Source organism: Metopolophium dirhodum, chromosome 1, assembly GCF_019925205.1.
Source record: "Metopolophium dirhodum isolate CAU chromosome 1, ASM1992520v1, whole genome shotgun sequence".
Classification (NCBI taxonomy): domain Eukaryota; kingdom Metazoa; phylum Arthropoda; class Insecta; order Hemiptera; family Aphididae; genus Metopolophium; species Metopolophium dirhodum.
The window spans coordinates 85,900,553-85,921,840 of record NC_083560.1 but is presented as its reverse complement, the minus strand read 5'-3'; the positions used below and the strand labels follow the sequence as shown (position 1 = coordinate 85,921,840).

Genomic DNA, 21,288 nt, shown 5'->3' with positions numbered 1-21,288 from the left:
ATGTTATTAAATTTTCCAATAAAACTTTTTGTTTGTTCATTGTAAATAATAAAAGGACTATACCTGTATCGTATGACTGTCGATAACACTATGCAGATAATAACTGTGTGACGGTATATTTATATAGGTATAAATATATAAAATTATTTTATTTTAATGAACGTATGAAACCCACATCTATACCTTCCTTCATTCATTTCCCGAGTTTTATCGATGACCATAAACCCATAATCACTATGATTCCAACATAAATGAGAAATTTTACGAAATTCTGAGAAATCCATATCTGTAGACGAATGATCGTTGAATATATGTCGTAAATTTGTATCATCTTGTTTAAGTATCATTAAGAAGTTTGCGTTATCTCTTACTAGCTGTTTTGATATTTTAGAATATGTCTGTGCTAAATAAAATACAGAGCTAGCACCTGAATGTCTGCCCATGCTAAAGTATTCTCTGATTACGGATTGTGGACCACATATCACATCATCAAAAATGATAATTGAATTTTTTTTGGTTAAGTTTGGTTTTATAACCTTATCAGCGCTTGTAAATATGAAAAAATTAGCACCTTTTATATCATCTATTATTTTTTTCAGTAAGACATATTTTTCCTGATTAGAGGTTTTCGAGTATAAATAAATATTTTCAAATCTTAACCCGTTTGCATGTGTGATCAGATTATACATTATATTTGTTTTTCCTGAGCCACTGGGACCAACTAGTATAGCACGTATAGTATCAGGTAATAACGAACCATGTCTTGATGGTTTTTTTACTACCTGAACATCTACATTTATTACATCTAATTTATCTTTCTGTTCAATCAAATTCATATTATTTTCGTATAAATACTCTAGATTTTTTAAATTTATAACCAGTTATAGATGGCGTGTTCAACTCGTAAGTACAATTCAAACAAGACTGGTAAAGGATTTGTAAACTCCCTTATAAATAGTCTCCCGTTCGAAGCTCATATTTCAGGATATCAGTATTGTGGTCCTGGTACGAAATTAAAAAAGAGACTAGATCGTGGTGATAAAGGAATAAACCCATTGGATGCTGCTTGTCGTGACCACGATATTGTGTATGCAACAAGTAAAAATTTAGACGATAGACATAAAGCTGATAAAGTGTTAGAAAATCGAGCTTGGGAAAGATTTAAAGCAAAAGATACACCTAGAAAAGAGAAATTAGTTGCGTACGCAGTAACAAACGCAATGAAAGCTAAAAGAAAAATAGGTATGGGTTGCAAACGGAAACGTGCTATAAAAACAAATTGTATACTAGCAGCGAAAAAAAAAAGAATCTCAAAAAAAAAGAATGGTGGTAAAAGGTTGATTTTAGTACCGAGACAATCAGGAGGTGCAATTCCCTTAATACCTATATTTGCAGGATTGTCAGCACTTGGTAGTTTGATGTCTGGAGGTGCTAGTGTGTATAATGCGGTTCAAAATTCAAAAAGAAAAAAAGGCAGTGGTTTGAAATCAAACAAGAATAGGTTAAGGAAAAAAAACTGATGATCACGCTACCTGATAGACCGCTTTCGTCTCAAGATATTATAAAATATATCGGAAAGTTGAAAATCAATCATTTCCGTGGTGTCTTTTCACGTGATAACTTACCTAAAAAACCACATACGATTGAATGTGGTATATTAAACTTGGATACATCTTCAGGCGACGGAAGCCATTGGGTAGCGTTTTATAAAAATAAGGACAAAGTTGTATATTTTGATAGCTTTGGTGATTTACCACCACCAATTGAATTACAACATTATTTCAGACAGTTCAAAATAGTATACAACTATTCCAACTATCAAGACTTCAATACATTTAACTGTGGTCATTTATGTCTTGAATTCTTGCAATGCATGAATCTATTACATTAAATCTAACTGGAAATTCAACTGTATTGTCGGTAAATTATTTTCCATCTCTAAACGTTTACGAGGATTCAGAAATAGCTTTGTTATCTTTGCAAACGTGCAATTCATTTCCAAATATTATAAATCCAACTAATAACCGGCTGAGAATAAAATCAATTCCTCCAGATAGAATAGCAAAAATTCAATTTTTTGTACCAGCCGAATGCCGTGACATAGAAGATATTAACAAATATATGGTAGAAGAGTTATCTCAAGTTAATAAAGTCTACGGAACAAAGCTGACATTCAGTGTACGTATTGATCCTGTCGATTTTAGAACGTATATAAAATGTAATGGAATACTAAACTTTGAGCATCCGTATAGTATAGCACCTGTTTTTGGGTATAGAAAGAAAGTTTGTGGACCGTTTCATGAAGAACATCGATCGGATAAAGCTGCAAATTTAAACACAATTAATTCTATAAAAGTAATGTGTAATATAGCACATGGGTCATTCAACAACCAACTTCAAAACCATTCGATATATGAGTTTTTCCCAAGTGGGAGAAGAGGAACAAAGGTTGTTCAATCTCCGGTAAACCTTATATATTACAGATTAAACAAAACAGATATTAATTCAATTACTGTTCAGTTAGTTGACCAAAACAATAATCCAATTGACAATTTTAACGAAACGTTAACAGTTGTTCTGCATATTAAACGTCACGGATCTCATCATTAAATTTATATCTTAGATTTTGTAATGTATGAGTCAGTTACTTTAAGTTTAACTGGGAATGCTACCATATTATCTGTAAATTATTTTCCACCTATAAACCTTTACGAGGACTCAGAAATAGCTTTGTTATGTTTACAGTCATTTAATTCGTTTCCAAATATTAATGATAATAATAATAAATTTTCTATACAAGTAGCTGAGAATGAAAACAATAATGATCCTATGATATGTTTTATTACATTGGAAGAGGGTTGTTATGAAATTGAAGATATTAAGCAACGAGTTAAGAAGCAAATAGATGACTATAATAGTAAAAACTTAACCAATTTAACATTCGACATTACAGTTGATCCTAACGATTTCAGATCGTATATAAAATGTAATGGGATACTACACTTTGAGCATCCGTATAGTATAGCACCTGTATTCGGTTTTGAAAAACGAGTATATAAGCCACACAATGAAATTCTTCGATCGGAAAAAGCTGTAAATTTAAACACAATTAATTCTATAAAAGTAATGTGTAATATAGCTCAAGGATCATTCAACAACCATCTTCAGAGTCATTCGATTTATGAGTTTTTCCCAAGTGAAAGGACAGGGTTGAAAGTAATTCAGTCACCACCTAATTTAATATATTACAAATTGAATAAAACAAATATTGATTCGATAACCGTTCAGTTAGTTGATCAAGATCATAATCCGATTGATAATTTTGGTGAGGCATTGACAATTGTGTTGCATATTAAACGTTACGGATCTTGAGATGGGTTTAAAATTCAATATAAACCCACTACTTCGGATCAGTACAACTAGTCATAAGACTAAAGTGCTACCAGCAACATCAAATCAAATAAAAAAATTGACGGTGAAGAATAAAAAAATTTTACAAGCTTTGGGTTATCAATTAAAGCAGAATGCCTGAAAGTGATATTTTGGATATAACTTCACAGTACGAAACGGATTCTAAAATTACAAAAATTGAATATCATTCATACGCACCGTATACAACATCATTTAATAATAATGATGAAATACGTATATCGATCCAGCAAACGGATGTCTATCCATATCTACACGAAAGCTTTATTTTTTTGGAAGGAATAATTACTGATGCTACCAAAGTGAAACTAACTAATAACGGTTACTCTTACCTTTTTGAGCAAATACGGTTGGAAATCAATGGGATAGAAGTAGATAGCACGCGTGTTCTTGGAATCACTAGCTCGTTGAAAGGTTACTTATCCGGTACGCCAGACAACTACAATTGCTATGAAAATGCTGGCTGGAATTTTAAAAACGCAACGCAATCAGAAAATGATAAAGGTGAATTTACCGCTTGTATTCCATTAAAATATTGGTTAGGATTGTTTGAAGACTACAAAAGAATATTAGTGAATTCTAGATTGGAATTAATATTAACCCGAAGTCATAGTGATTTAAATGCTTTACAAGTTAAAAGTGGTGCAACTGCCACTGAAGGTAAAGTCACCTTAAATAAAATAGTCTGGAAGGTCCCACATATAACGGTCGATGATGAAGAAAGGTTGAAATTATTGAAACTTATAGAAAAAGAAAAAAGTTTGTTTATCCCTTTTAGATCTTTTGAAACTTTTGAACTCGGGACCACTAAAAAAGTTGTGTGGAATTTGAAAACTGCTTCAAAATTAGAAAAACCACGATTCGTCGTAATTGGATTACAGAAAGGACGCAAAAATGTGTTATCAAAAGATTGTAGTATATTCGATCATTGTAATCTAACAAACGTTAAAGTATTTCTGAACTCAATAGCTTATCCATACGATAATTTGAATTTAGATTTTTCGAAAAATAATTTCACCTTATTGTATAATATGTATACATCGTTTCAAGAATCGTACTATGAAAAAAGTATTCGTAACCCGATATTGAGTCCTTCTACTTTTGTAGCAAACGCACCAATTATAGTTATCGATACTTCAAAACAGAACGATTCAACCACAGCCTCAGCAGTGGATGTTCAATTGGAAATCGAAGCTTCAGATTCGCTTACAGGTGTAACTGCTTATTGTTTATTAATTCATGATCGTATTGTAGAATATGTACCTTTTACTAGAGAAGTAAGAAAACTTGTGTAAATATATTTTAGAATTAATTTACAATAATAAAAAATCTGTTATTACATAACTTGTGTTCTGTATTTTAAATAATTATTCCATTTTAGTAATAAGGTTTGTTGAGAAAAAAACCATTTAGCATGTACACTGTAAATATTTGGACAAAACTGACTTTGAGTGTGCAAACTCTTCATAATTTTTACACGGTAAAATTATTGTGTCCAAGGGGGACATCCTCCCTTGAACGGTGTGAAATTACCGTGTAAAAAGTGTACAAATTCTTCATAATTTTTACACGGTAAAATTATTGTGTCCAAGCGGGACATCCTCCCTTGAACGGTGTGAAATTACCGTGGTGACACAAAAAGTAGACTGTGAACATACAAATGTATACTACTAATAAACATATTGTCAGATTATCTATCGGAACATATTTTATCAATTACTATAGATATTCATTGTCTCAATATTTTGACTTGATGTTGATTAAAATATTTTCTTGTCCATTAAATAAACTTATTGCCAGAATATCTACCATGAAATATGGTATCAATAACTTTAGATCTACATTGTCTCAATATTTTCGCTTGATGTTGTTTAAAATATTTTCTTGGCCATTAAATATATATATTGTTACAATATGTTTTAAACTTGCATTTATAAAATATAGTTTTGTTCATAATATAAACATATTGTAAAAATGTATTCGACCAACATATTTTGAAGAATATAAAGAAAACATGTCTTCAATATAAATATTTTCCAATTGCTGTGTGGAAAAATATGCCTTACAGGAAAAACTCTCACGTATCGTAGATTGTTCCGATTTCAATCATTTTTTTTTGTTGAAAGAGAAACATTTCTTACAGGGCGCATTGGACTTGGATTTTTAAAATTCTATTTCTAACCCATATAATACGATTTTGAATATGATCAATTTTCATAAGATTTTGTTATTTTTATTATGTTTGTTTTAAGCAACGAAATTAAAAATCGAAGTCTAATGAGTACTGTAAAAAATGATCCTCTTTCTAACGAAAAAAAAAATTAATCAAATCAGACCACTCGCGTGACGATGCGAGACGATGTGTGGGTGTTTTTCCCGTATTGCATATTGCCTAAACATTGCGCCTTATTAAGACACACGAGCAGGCCCCTTAAGGCACTCTACTTGAGAGCGCTAGTATCGTTTTTCTAATTTTCCGGATTTTTACGTCCGCACATTTTTATTTTCTGAATTTTTACAGTCCGGGATATAACTGCCTTGCGCCTTATTAATACGCACGAGCAGGCCCCTTAAGGCACTCTACTTGAGAGCGCTAGTATTGTTTTTCTAATTTTCTGGATTTTTACGGTCCGATGTATTATGTTCCACACATTTTTATTTTCCGAATTTTTACGGTCTGGGATATAACTGCCCGTACATTTTGACTTTCCGGATTTTTACGGTCTGTGATATTACGGTCCGAATATTTACATTCCGGAATTGTACGGTCCGTTTAATTATTTTCCGAGATTTTACATTCCGTTATTATTTTAGATACAAAATAATTCTTAAAATGTAAGTGAACTTTAAAGACATTTTAAAGATAACGGTTAAGCCATCGCTCAGTATTGGCAAGTTTATTTAAAATGTCTTCTTTGTTTAGAACGTTTGACAAATCTCTCTCAATTGCTATGATAGATAACTTTGAAAATCGATTTGGTAGCATGGTTGTAAATGTTTATTCGACGCATTACTGAGAACGTTCTTTCACAAGATGCAGAACTCGTTGGAATTGAAAGCGCTAAATGTAGCATTTTGTATAAATTTGGGAAAACCGATTTTTCCACGATACCCTTTAACTTTAAATGTTCCTGATGATTGTTAATAATCTTTTCCAATTGAGTATCATAACAGTTTTTTGCAACCAACATTTTGGATTTTAAGTAGGTAAAAATGCTTGGATTTTCTTCAACAGTAACTTTTCTGATAGGAAAGTGAATCTAAATGGTACTTGGGGGGGGGGGGGGGGGGCTCCTAGGTTATTGTTTCAAAGGCAGATAAAAAAAATTAAAAAACTATAGTCACAATTTTTTTATAAGCATTTAAAGTTCAAATATTGACAAAATACGTAAAAATGACGAAAATTTACAAATTATTTTGAGTTAGAAACTCATAAAAAATTTTGTTTTTAAATTTAAGATTTGAAAATATAATACAAGATTCCTCATAAGTTTGTCTACCTTTATCAAAAAAAAATGTCTACAAGAAAGTCAAATTAAATTTTTATGAGCGTTTGAAATTCATATTTTTACAACATTTGATATTCACTCGATTTCTCATGTAACGATTTTCTTATTTTGTTGTAATTAAAAAACGAATGACTGTAGATACTTGAAAATTTCACTGAATGTTTATATTAGCATTTTATATACACGATAAAATGTATAAAATAATTTGACTTTTTTGATCTGTTTACGGACATTGTCAGTTTTCAATTTTTTTAGTTTTTTGTCTATAAATATCAATAAAATTTTATTTCTTGGTTAAAAAAGCGTGAAAATTTAATGCAAGGCTCCTGATATATTGTTACAATAGCAGTTAAAAAATATTAAAAATACATAGGCACAATTTTTTTTTTATAAGCATTTAAAGTTAAAATTTTGACAAAATTTATCAAATTTATAATTTAATAATTATTTTGTAGTTAAAAATTTATAAAATGTTCAACTTTTATAGCTCAGGATTGAAAATTGAAAACAAGGCTCCGCGTAAATAGGTTATATATAAATTACTTTATTCACAATAATATCATCAAATATACCTGGTAATATCATAGGCTGACTGACAGTTTTCGCTCAGAATCGTTTTTCTTATACAATTATATTATATCATTGAATTCAAATTCAACAGAGGATATGAGGACCATAAAGACGTGGCGAAACATTTTGTTGAGGCGGTACTTGAGGTGGCCTAGAAAATTGAGAATCTGGTGAAGACAAATATACCTATAACTATGACTGAGCGCTAAGAAAAAACACATCAAGAATGAACCGAGTTTAATTTATGTAAAAGTAGATTAGCCGAGGGCGATACAGTTAGAGATCCTGACCACCTGACGGGCAAATTTAGGCAGACCTCGTGTTCGAGGTGTAACTTGGAGTTATAACAGCCTAAATTTGTTCCAGTATTCTTCCATAATCTCTAACTACGACTCGCACTTCATAATAACTGAACTTGGTTATGATACCCAGACTATCAACGTTATTCCGAACAGTGAGGAAATCATTAAATCTTTCTCGAAATATATAACTAATACCTTCGTCCTTCACTGTTCGGTATATCGATACGTTCAGGTTTATGGCGCTGAGTATATCATCCATGGCTGAAAACTTGATTACACCAAAACTAGATAACTTATGTGAGACTGCCAAACATTTTGTCGCCGGAGATATGCCGCTCGTTACATGAAAGTGGGTGTACCCGTACGAGTACACGGATAGTTGTGAGCGGCTGGAGGAGACAAGATTACCAAACAAGAGGAGTTTTTATAGTACGTCGACGGAGACTGGGATAAAGAAGAGGGAATTTGACCATGCGACCATGTGTCTGGGACCACTTTGAGTGGAATACGTTGAGCGAGTACAGCGATTTGTATCTCAAAATCGATGTGCTGCTGTTGGCGGACGTGTTTGAGAATTTTAGAGACCTGTGTATGAAGCCGTACAACTTAGACGCCGTCCATTATTTCACTGCCCCAGAACTCAGCATTGATGCAATGTTAAAGTTCACAGGGAAAAATCTATAGTTGCAGTATATTATTTTTATTTTTAAAATGTTTATTTAATAATAATCTTATATATATTTAATTGCTATACGTGGTAGTTGGTGAAAGCGAGTAAGAGGTACGGAAAGGTAAATAATGTAAAGACCCCGGATTATGATGAGTTTAAGGAGAAATCGTGGACTGTAAGTTTATATTTTTTTCAAAACTTTTAAATATTTTTTTAATTTTATAGGCAACAACTAGCATGGATAGACGAGATCTCAGCACAGTGGGTTCAACTAGGTTGAACCCCACTTAAATGGATTGGGTGATTTGGATGACACCTCTAACATAGGACGAGTTTACCAGGTGGATGTAACATACCCGCATGATGGACATAATGACCTCCCTTTCCTCCCGCAAAATTGTATTCCACGTAGATCTAAAGTACGAAAACTGATGGCGACGTTCGAGAAGAAGACTAATTATATTGTACATTACCGAAACCTGCAGCAGGCTATTAAAAACGGACTTATAGTTGAGAAAGTAAATATTTGTATTTTATAAGATTTTAAACAGATTTTTCAGATTTTTCTTATTTTTATAATTACACAGAGTTATCTAGTTTAACCAGTCAGATTGGCTGGGGAAATATATAGATTTAAACACTGAGATGAGGAAGAAGGCGAGGAATGCATTTGAGAAAGACTTCTTTAAATTAATGAATAACGCTGTATTTGGTATGTTACTTTATAATTGTTTTCTATTTAAACTTTTTTACCAACATTTTATTTTTCCAGGTAAAACAATGCAGTTGAAACGGAATGAAATTAAGATGGAGTTAGTGCCATGTGAGAGAAGGTTGCAAAAACTGATCAATAAGAGTACATTTTAGTACTGTACTAGGTATAGTGAAAACCTAAATGCAGTTACTCTAGAGAGTAAGATGATAACATTTGATAAACCTATTATATTGGTAAATACTAAATACATACTTTTTAAATTATATAATATACACTTTTATCATACATTTATTAACTACAGGATTTACAGTGCTTGATATAAGCAAAACTTTAATGTGCGACTACTATTATAATGTCATGCAGAGGCATTATGGAGATAAAATTAAACTCATGTACACTGATACAGGTAAATATATTAAGACTATTCTCTTGTATATACATAATATATTAATTTAATATCATTATTACAGATTCACTAGTGTACCACATCGATACTGAAGATTTTTATGCAGACTTAGGGCTAATCACAACTTGCTGGACCGATGGACACTGCTAACCTGCCCAGTGCCCATCCGTGTTATGTAGCAGATAGGAAGGAGTCCCCAGGATACTTTTCCGATGAAGTCGATGTCAATGTGATTACAGAGTTTTGAGCGCTGAGGGCCAAGTCATATGCCTTCAATATTTATGCTGGACCAAATGATGAAGAGAAAGATGAAGAAAACAGAGTAGGCGGGGAGAAAATCAAGGCGAAGGGGATAAGGCAGTACGCAATATACATACCTACATAGTACATACATTATACATTTATTAGTAAATACATACATAAATAAATAATTAAAAAATTGAAGTCTTTGTGTTTTTAAATAAAAAAAATGTTTTCAATAACTCGAATTTTTTTTTCGCCCCCAACCGATTCCAGTTATCGAGGTTCCACTGTATTTTTATTATTTCATATGGACCGTGGAAAAGGTTAAATAGTTTCTTTATTTCACCATGTTCCGCATTCGATAGTTGGTGGTTTTTAATAAGTATTAGTTGGCCAACTTCGTATTTTTTCCTATTTAATGTCTTCGTTCTATTTTCTCTTTTTTCTGCCTTTGTTTTTATTCTATTTGCCACCAAACAAACAATGTTTTTGTCCGTGCCTGGTTGATCGGGGTATGATATAATTTTGTGTATTTTGTGAATTGCCTTTTTCTTGAACATAACCTCGAATGGTGTTTCCTCTGTTACTTCCGATTTCATTTTATTCATCCATTCTTCCACCATTCCCAGCATGTTCGGCCATTTTGAATGTTGATCGTTACAGTATGTCCGCAATATTCTCCTGATTTCACTATTGTTTTGTTCAACGGGGTTTGATTGAGGGTGATATATTGTCGAAAACGTTACAGTTATGCCAAGCTCGTTCATTTTTTCTTTCCATTTTTTGTTGGCGAATTGTGTGCCGTTATCCGTCAAAATTGATTGGGGTTTGCCCTATGGTCCTTATGTAATCCATTTCGATTTTGTTTAGGATTGCTTTAGTTGTTGCTCTTTTTAGAGCATATAATTTTATGTATTTTGAGAACGTGTCTAGGACTGCTAGGATGTAATGTACACCACCCCGGCCTGTTGGAAGTGGCCCCATCAAGTCAACGGATATTCTTTCTAACAGCATCGTTGGCTTATGTGCCATTATGTTTCCAGCCGCTTTGAAGTTGAGTGGTTTGTTTCTTTGGCATTCATCACAAGTTTTTATGACATGTGCTATTGCTCTATTCATATTTTTGAATGTACATATATTGTTTAAGATATGGAAAGTTTTGAATTTTCCTGGATGTCCCATGGTTCTATGTGTTTCCCGTATTATTTGCTATTGTATCTGCTCCGGAATTATCACTCTCCATTGGTCCGTAATCTTGGTTCTTGTAAACGTTATTTCATCCTTTGTTGTTGTGAATAATGATTTTTTTCTCTTAACTTTTTTGTATATTGGTCCGTATTTTGCAATTCACCAATTATTTTCAGATTATCAATAAGCTCTTTATTGTACGTTATTTCTTTTATTGCATTGATTGAAATTTTCTTGTCTTTTCGAATATCATTTACTCTTCGATATCTGGTTAAGGTGTCTGCAGCTACATTTAGTTTACCGGGGATGTATTCGATTGTTAAATCATATTCCTGCAATGCCAACGACCACCTAGTTAATCTTCCGCTCGTCAGTCTGCATTTTCTTATAAATGTTAAGGCATGATGGTCGGTTTGCGCTATTACTTTGTGGCCGATTATATACTGTCTAAATTTTGCGCAATAGTACACCATTGCCAATGCCTCTTGTTCGGTGGTTGTATATCGAGTTTCCGCTGGTTTGAGGGTTCTACTAACGTATCCTAGCGTGTGTCTGTGTCCGTTGATATGTTGAAATAGTTCCCCACCGATTGCTGCCGTGGATGCGTCCGTATTTAAATAAAATGGTTGTGAGAAGTCCGGAAATGTGATTATTACTTCTCGTAAGAAGACCGATTTTGCATCCTCGAACGCTCTCTGATGATGTTCGTCCCAACACCATTTTTTGTCCTTCCTTACTAGCTCTATCAGTGGTTGTATGGTATGTGCAAATTTGAAAATAAATCTTTTTATTTGATTGAAATCCTGTATGGTTTTAATCTTTTTACTATCCATCTTTATTCCTTGATTGGAAATGATATGACCCAGAAATGTAGCTTCACTCTTAAAAAATTGACACTTTTCAAGGTTGACTGTTACGTTGTGTTCCATAAATTTTGTTAGTACCCTTTGGATATGTTCATACTGTTCTTCAAGGGATGGTGATGTTATCAATATGTCGTCGACATATATTGTTACAAATTCTTCTGTTAAGTGTCCCAGTACTCTGTCCATCGCCTTCTGGAACTCTGCTCCACTTATACACAGCCCAAATGGCAGCCGTGTGTAGGAAAAGTTTCTCCTGTTTATTAGGAATGATCATGGTGCCCTACTTTCTTCTGCTTAAGGCACCTGCCAGTATCCTGATCGTAAATCTAATGTGCTAATGTATTTCACCCTCTTAAATTTTTCCAGTATTGATTCGATAGTGAGTGGTCGTTCGCAGTCCATAACGATTTGTTCGTTGATTTTCCTTGCGTCTAAACACAATCACACCTCCCCGTTCTTTTTAAATACTGGAATTATCGGAATTGAGTATGGCGATCGTGACCGTTCGATTATCCCCATGTTTAACATTTTTTCGACTTCTTTGTTTACCGCGTCTTGTTTAGCGATGGGTATAGGATATGGTCTTACGCATGCTGGTATGTGGTTTTTTAGTTTGATTGTGCATTCATAATTTTTTATCTTGCCAGGTTCGTCTCTAAACACACTTGAAAATTTCTTTAGAATTTTGTCTAAATAATTTTGTTCTGAAAGTGAATGTGTATTTATCACTCTTGGACAAATGGGTTCTTTTGATACTTGTGTTTGTATTGTTTTCAAATGCATCGGCGCACCGTTAAGTTTGTTCACAAATGGTATTCTCATTTCTTCTTGTTCGATTATAATTGTCATCGTTTTCTTCCCAAAGTCAATTTTGGCGTTGTATGCCTCAAGAAAATCGTTACCGATTATGCCTCCCTCATTTAGTGATGGCACTGTAATGAACGAGGTTTGTATTATTTTGTCATTGACTGACATTGGAATTAGCAATTGTCTAACTACTTTTATTGCCTTGTCCTCGGTCGCGTTATGAATTATCATTCCGTCAGTGGAAGGATTGGTGTTGATTCATCAGTTTTTAATATCGCAGCTTCATATTCAGTGGATAACGCACTAATTTCAGCTCCCGAGTCAACCAACATCTCATATTGTTTTTCGTGTATTTTTACGTTTATGTATGGACAACCGTTTTTTTCATTGTTCAGTCTGTTCTCGTAGTCTTCATCTTTTGTCAGTTCACTAGCAGTGATTATAGACGTTTCGTTACCCTTTTTTTTGTGTGGTTGTAACTTAACGTGTTGTTTTCTATACGAAATTCGTTTTATTGGTTTTTTGGAAGTATCGGGATGTTTGACTATTGGTCTTCCGGTTCCATAGTCTCCCTGTACTCGTTTTTTGATTCGTCTTCATTAAGTGGCTCTTTAACCTCCCCATCGGTTGATTTATCATCAATACAAATTGTTTTGCCTTTTTTTCTGGCTGCGGATAACTCGGTGGTCTGTTGTTGACCTGGGAAATCGGTATTTGGTCATTATTGGGTCTCCTCCATCCTGACACTCCTGTCTTCACGTTTTGTCGATCCGACCTGTCGTTGTTTTCTATCTCGCCGAGTTTTTCCTAGATATCTATAAATTTCCTTTCTTGTGTTGTTTGTATGTAAGCTTGAATGGCGATTGGGAAGTGTTTTGCGATGAGGTTTATTGCCTGATCTTCAGTTAGTTTTGGTGAGTAGAAATCTGAGTTCAGACATCCAATGATGAAAATGTTCTTGGTAATTAGTTCGTATTGGGCGTTTGCCGGCCTCAGTGCATTTTATAAAAATTTCCCATTGCGTGTTTTCAGAAAAGAAATGCTTTAAGAATAGACCCTTGAATGTTTCTTCATTCGGTGTGGCATCTTTGATTATACCGAACCACTTAGCTGCCTTTCCTTGTAGACAGTTCTCGATTACCACTATTTTATCTTCATCGGCAATTCTTTTGTGTGTGAAGTACGTGTTGATTTCTTTTAGAAACTTCTTCGGGTGGTCCGATGGTCGTTCTCCACTGAATTTCGGCATGTTAATTTCCACTGGTTGTGGTCGGTGAATTACGTCCCTACCTCTTTCTGGTCCTTCGGTAATGTTTGATATCAGTCCGTCTTGTCTTGCTGTTTCAACTATAAATTTTGATTCTGCATCGTTGATTAGCTGTCTCAATATTTCACACTGCTGTTCAGATGTGACTTTTAAATCATCAATAGTTTTGTCTTGATGTAATTCCGTAATTTTTGTATTTATGCTGTCTTCTGGTCGTGTTAAGATCCTCTTGTTGGGCGCCAATTGAAACGTTACTTGCTATTCAGTAATATTGCCATTTACCATGAATATTAATACATCTGTTTTATATATATGATTAGTCCTTTATTTATATTTATATAATTTTACATATTACAATATTTGGGGATGGGAAACACTTTTTTCCCGTTAATTGCTATATAATACAAAAGGATTTAGTCATTCTTACAAAATAATAGATGGAACAGATAATTGAATTAGGCCTGCTCAAATAAGTGGCGACTAATTACAATCTCTCTTCGGATTGAGCGAGGCCTAGGCAGGCGCGCTTGGGGGGACTTGTTTTATCAGAGCTGTCCTGAAAAGGACAATTTGTTTCACAATTTGAACCGTCTTTTGGTCGTTTACCCAAGTGTCGAATCCCCGTGTCTGATTGGTTGTTGTTGTCTGTATTTTGTAAGACCCTCCATCGCTGTCCTACACGTTGGGCAAAAACTATGTAGCACGAATCTTATGGTGGCGCATCGAGTATCCACATTGGAGTTCCGGTCTAAGCCATTCTCCGACGTCGGATATAACGAGAGGTTACCACTTAGTTAACTCCGTGGACAAAGATATATAGGCAACCGGCAATGTTCTGGAATTGTCGTTAGACCGCACGATCGATTAGTGGCGATGCTCTAGAGAGTTGCACACGGGATCGTTCCGGTCGTCGTTCGCTGGTCGAGGCACTTGATCGCCGTGGACTGGAGTCGACGTCGTCGTTGGACCGTACGATCGATTTGAGCGACACTCTGTGAGAGTTGCACACGGGATGGTACCGGTTGTTGTTCGCCGGTCGTGACACTTGAACGCCGTGGACCGAAGTCGGCGTCGTCGTTGAACCGTACGATCGATTTGTGGCGATACTTTGTGAGAGTTTCACACGGGATCGTACCGGTCGTCGTTCGTGGCACTTGAACGCCGTGTATCGGAGTCTTCAGTCTTCGTTGTAGTTTGGTCGAAGCTTGAATGAGAAATGAGAGTATACTGATGTGGTTATTATTTTTTTTTTTTTTTGTTAACTATACCAGGCTTTTGCCTCTACTAGTGGATGAAAGTTGGTGAGGGTGGTTAATTAAAATTGTTGGCTTACCCATGATAGTTGATCCTATTTTTAGTGGTTGGAGGGGGGTGAGTTTTACCTAAGAGTCGGATGTGGGCATGAGCAGAGAAGGAGTTTTTGTAGAACATCGATTTAGATTGGGTACGGATAGAGTTTTGGATAGACTTGAAATTGGCAGATTTTAAAAGGACCGAGTTTTTGACGATAGAGGGCATACTTGTTACTGTGCGAATACCGATGTTTTGGACAGATTCGATGCGTTTCCAGTGTGAGGGACCGATAAAGGGTGCCCAAGAGGAGCCTGCATAAGAGAGAATTGGAGAGACGTAGAGTTTTAGAATGTCGAATTTCGAAGTCTTTGGGACGGTGCTAGAACGGTTAAGTATGGGTTAGAGCATTCCGCGAACGCGAGTGGCCTTTTTGGTGATGTTTTGGACGTGTTTATCGAAGGTGAGTCTGCGGCTGATTGTGACGCCAAGGTATTTTGCGTGATTGGACCAGTTCACTGGATGATTGTCGATTATTAATGGTGGGATGGGTGAAGTATTTGAACGTCCGAAAAGGATACCTACGGTTTTGGTTGGGTTTATTTTGATTCTCCAGCGATGAAACCATGTAGTAGCTAGGTTGAGTTGGTGTTGTAATTGTATGGCTGCGCGTTTCGGGTTTTTGTCGAAAGTAAAGAACATCGTGTCGTCAGCGAATAGTGAGAGATGAGCTTTTGGAGTTGTTGGTATGTCGTTTATGTAAATCAAGTAGAGAGTAGGAGAGAGGCAGGATCCTTGAGGGACACCTGCGAGTATGTGTCTGGTGGACGAGAATGAGTCTTTGATTTTTGTGATGAAAGTGCGGTCAGTGAGAAAGGATTCGATGATTTTAACGATTTCAGTCAGGATGTTGAGTTGAGATAGTTTGTAGAGGAGACCTACGTGCCAGACTCGGTCGAAGGCTTTCTCTACGTCAAGAAAGATGGAAGCGGTCTTTACGTTGTTGTTAAAGTTCTGGCTGAGTTGGTGAGTAAGTTTGGTCAGTTGAAGAGTGGTAGAGTGTTCTGGCCTGAAGGCAAATTGTTATGGGCGGATTTTGTCACGGAGATTGTTTTGCAGGTGAGAGAGGATGATTCGTTCGTAAATTTTGGATAGGGAGGAGAGAAAAGCGATTGGTCGGTAACTTTCAGGTAGTCTGTGGTCTTTGCCTGGCTTGGGAATGGAAATTATTATTGCTTTTTTCCAAGCACGTGGAAAGTAACAAATTCTGAGGGAGCAGTTGATAATTTGAGTTAGGGATAGTAGAATGTTATTGGGTAGAAATTTGAGAGCAGTGTTGGTGATGAGGTCATCACCAGGGGCTTTCTTTTGGTGGAGGTTGTTGATGATATTTTGGATTGTGCCAGGAGTGGTAAATAGGTTGAATTTAGTGATTTTAATGTTTTGTAGTGAGTTGAAATGTGCAGTTACTTCAGGAAGGTCGGGGCCAGGGTTTGGTTGGAATTGAAGTTCGAGAGAGTCGCCTATTAACTCGGCTCGATCGGTGGCCAAGAAGACTAGACCATTTGGGCCAGACAGCGGTTGGGATGCTGGGCGTTTGTGAAGGAGACATTTGTTTAGTTTGTATATGGAACCGTCTTGGTGGTCAAGTGAGTCAAGAAAAATGTCCCACTGGTCAGTTTTGTGAGTTTCGAGTAAAGTTCTGATTAGTGAGATTTTGGCGTTAAGTTGACGTTTGGTAGTCGGGTCACGGTTTCTCTGCCATTGACGACGTAGGTGATTTTTTTCCGTTATTATTAGTTTTATGTAGTCGGGTCATTGGAAGGATGAGTTTTTATGTCTGGGGGTAAATACGCTAGCTGTGATCGCGTGTTGTAGGTTTTTAGTCAGACTGTCGATTGCCGAATCGATTGACTGACTGTTGTTGGTCGGATGTTCGGTTAGGTTAGGCAAGTTGGAGAGGATTGTTTTTTATTTTGTCCAGTTTATGAAGCGGTTAGTAATTGGAGGGGACGATGATACCGGAGTACACATGGTCTCCAGAAGAATAGGGTTGTGGTCAGAAGATAGTTCGTTGAGGTTGTCGATTTGGGTAGGGTATGGTAAACGAACGAGAGCGATGTTGAGTATGTCGGGTCTGTATCGAGAGTTTGTCGGGAAGTGTGTGGGGGATGAGGGAGCTGTAATGGTATAGTCCGATTGTTGAACGTGGTCAAAGAGAACGCGGCCGGCAGCGTTTGTCGAGTGGCTAAACCACAGTGGGTGTTTGGCGTTGAAATCACCTGCCAAAATTTGCCATTCAGCACTTTGGGTTAGCAAGTCTAAGTCACGAGTCGTGAGTGTGGTGCCGGGTGGTTTGTATACCGCTGAGATAAGTACTTCGTGGCCATTTATTTGGATAATGACGGAAGAGGTTTGAATGAGTGTGTTAAGGGTGGTAGGTTGGTGAACGATGCGTCGGTGAATTAGAACTGCCGTGCCACCGTGAGCAGGTGAGCCGCGGATGGGTGGCAGATCGTTCCTGTAAGTGAAATAGTTAGGAATATGAAGTTTGGTAGAAGGGGATAGACGGGTTTCGTTAAGTAAGATTATGTCGGATTTAAGTAGAAGTGCGAGGGAACGTAGTTCGTTGAGTCTGTGTTTAATACCGTTGGAGTTCCAAAATAGTATTTTTAAAGAATCCATTTTGGGGTGAGAGTATGGACAGGAAAGTTTTAATTGTAGTTTCTATAAGTGTTTTAGGATCTTGATTGTTGGATAGTGCAGTCAATAAGTTGGTGAGCAGGTTGAGAATCATTGGTAAGTTAAATTGTGGGACTGGAGAAACTAAAGAAGTGTGCGCTGATTTAGATGTTGCTGCGGAGTAAGTCTCTGCAGAGTTTTGTTGATGGGAAGGTGGTGGTGGTGGAGAGGTCGGGATTAGTTGTGATACTTGTTGTTGGGCGGAGTTTTGGTTCGGTGATGGAGATACCTGCTGTTTTAGGGCCAAGAATTGGGGGCAGCCTCGAAAGTTTGCCGTGTGTGGACCGCCACAGTTGCAGCAAGTCGGAGCTTGTTCAGGGGTTTTGGGGCAGACGTTGGCAGTGTGGTTTCCAGCGCATTTAACACACCGCGGCGGGTGACCACAGTTACGGGAACCATGGCCAAAGCGTTGGCACGAGAAGCACTGGGCAGGGCTGGAGGGTTTGAGGGGTTCAACTGAGATTTCCAAGTAGAATAAGTTGGTAAGGAGAAATATATCCTTGGCAGTCGGGTTGGCAGCGATATGCACGAGACATATAGGCATTGGTTTGTCTGGGGTTCTGCCTGCTTCTGCTTCTGATGAGGCTATGCCGAATCTTGCTAGTATAAGTACTATTATCCGTACCGACTAGTAAACACATCTACTATCCGGGTGTATGTTGTGTTTTCTCTCGTGATGAATTTGATGATATCTCCGACGTTTTTGGGGTTACGACCATGGGGAAGGTATTGATGTCTTCGTCTTGACTTCCCCTATCCGTTGATGTGCTTTTGATGTTCATATGATGTATGGAAGTACTTGTAATTCCTTTTTAAGTCCAAAATGTGGTGTTTCACTCTCGTTCTGTCCTGTGATTGGCTGTACTCGTCCTACGCTGTGATTGGCTGTCGTAAATAATAGTTGTTAGCTCTGTTAAGAGCCTTTTTTGTAGTGATTATATTTTATGTACTGTTACATAAATTTAATTAAAAAATCTTGTAAATGTCAGCATATATAAATGTGTGTAGGTATATAAGTTAGCATATAAGTACAAAAAAAAACAATGTAGTGTTTTTGTGTCTGTCATCACGGTTTGGGGCAATAAAACTGCTCCAATTTTGTTCAACAGTATCTTGTTTGATGGGAAAGTGAATCTAGTTGGTGCATTCGGGAGGTAAAATTTTCAAATTTTTAATAGTTTTCAAAAGCACCAGGAAAAACAATATAAAAATTAGGGAAAAATGGGAATTTTTATACAAAACTAGTTTTTGACAAATTTTATTTTTTTATTTTGTTATAATTCAAAAACGAAAAACTACAGATGCTATAAAGTAGGTAAAATAATATAGTATAACAGTTTGGGGTAAATGTAGCACACTTGAAGCTCAAATTATTACGAAAAAAGATTGATATTATGATTTTTTTTATTCATACACTTTGTAAAATGAATTATACAAAAGTACCTACTTAAACTATTCACATAATATAATTTTGTATCATAACTAATAGTTTTAACGAATATTTAGAAAGAAATGCCTTATTACCTTAAATTTTTGAGAACTCTGGTAGGCACTGAGTCAACCAGGTAATAACTGAATTATGCGCAATGCCTGACTTCAGTATTATAACATTTTAAGTTCTGAGCGAAGCAATGATGAACAAAATCTATTATGTTTTTTTGTTGTATCTCAAAAAACGAACAACCGAACTATAAACTTTGACCAAATATTTATACTTAACAGCATTTTCTTTTTATGTATGATAACATTTCATAAAATTGTTATCACCTAATTAATTTTAGCTATGAATATAAAAATAAAAACACTCCAGCTTATAGAGTATTGGAATTTTTATATCCGACTTACAGTGACATAACTAATCACACGATAGATGTATTAACTATTACCGATTTTACGGTTACGTAGGTTTATTTAATATTGCTATTTAATATTACCATGCGATATTAGACGATTGGAATACGATATAAAAATCAGATTTCTTACGATTGTTAAAAAAGTTCTCCTCTACAATTTTTGTAATAGGTATTTTTATTGTAAACCACTTCAATACACACTGCAGTGGTGGCGGTAAAATTCTTTTGTCTTGGTGATGCCGCCGCGGTGGCGGTAAAATTGTGTCCGGACACAATTTTTCCGTAACCGCTACCGCCAACCGCCACTGCTGAAGTGTGAGGGGACTTTTGATATCTTTAAAACATCATGAAATATATCATTATTAATAATACACTTTTTTTATTTTTCAAAAGTTATTTTTAGGACTTAGAATTTTCAAAAATCGGGCTATCTACGGACCAGATAAAAATCTTCTCTACAATTTTGTTCATAGGTGTTTTTATGATTCAACCACTCAGTAACCCATGTTATTGGAACGCGCAAACGTGTTTTTAAAGGAACTTTTCGAGTGATTTTTTTCCGTGACACGTTCGCTTAATGATTTTAACAATATATAATTACATATAGTAGATATGTTGAGTATACTAATAGAATAATGTAATTTACCTATATTATAAAGGTTACTTTGTAATAAAATAAATGAACTCGATTAAGACGATTTGGTTCATTAAGTTATTATTTTTTATGTTTATTATAAATGTTCAATACATATTTATATGACAGTGTTTTTTTTATATTTAATTATACCGTTTAAAACAGTTTAACAAGGAATAAAGTTGATAATATCGATGATTTTACTTGGACTTACGCTAGTTGGTATTTGGACTGGGTACATCACACATTTGGCAGCTTGGGTGGATTGTGGCAATGTAGTATATGAACGGCACAGCGGATGGGCGATTAGCAGCGTTCTCGTGAGCTCGAACTAGTTTTATTCCACGTAGTATAGTCGTACTGGCACTACAAGCCCTACGGCTCAACGGACGGACGGCGGCGGCTCGTACCAGTCAGCGGCGTACGTTGGCAGCGACGGCGGCTAGTACCGGTCAGTTTAAACCAGCGTATGCTGGCCTCAGACATGGCAGAGTGGACGGCACTACAGGCGGCGGTTCAACGGACGGACGGCGGGATGCGGCGTACGTTGGCGGCGATATCCTTCCGACCAGAAAGTACGGAAGAATATAGGGAGTGATCGGAGAGCTTTCCGGGGCCAAGTGTCAGATTGAACCAGCTATTGCTGGGCCCTAGCCACTAGTTTGTCACCGGTCCGCCTTAAATCGTATACCGTGGGTATGGCGAAGTAATTACGTTTTTCGTTTTTCGTTGTTTGGTCGTCTCTCCAGGGGCGTATATATTGACCATCGCGGCTGCTTCCGTCTGCGGGAATGGCC

General features: G+C 36.1%; 1 protein-coding gene across 1 annotated transcript; it reads left to right on the top strand.

The window, feature by feature from the left end:
- The first annotated feature begins 1,867 nt into the window (after positions 1–1,867).
- LOC132936196 (uncharacterized) lies at positions 1,868–2,616 on the top strand. The gene has a single exon (XM_061002886.1). It carries the CDS (start codon positions 1,870–1,872, stop codon positions 2,608–2,610), a length of 741 nt encoding a protein of 246 aa, XP_060858869.1. The 5' UTR covers positions 1,868–1,869; the 3' UTR covers positions 2,611–2,616.
- The last annotated feature ends 18,672 nt before the right edge of the window (positions 2,617–21,288 follow it).

Bases quoted from the DNA above. Each gene is read 5' to 3' on its own strand.
- LOC132936196 (XM_061002886.1), top strand. From the start codon at position 1,870: ATGCATGAATCTATTACATTAAATCTAACTGGAAATTCAACTGTATTG.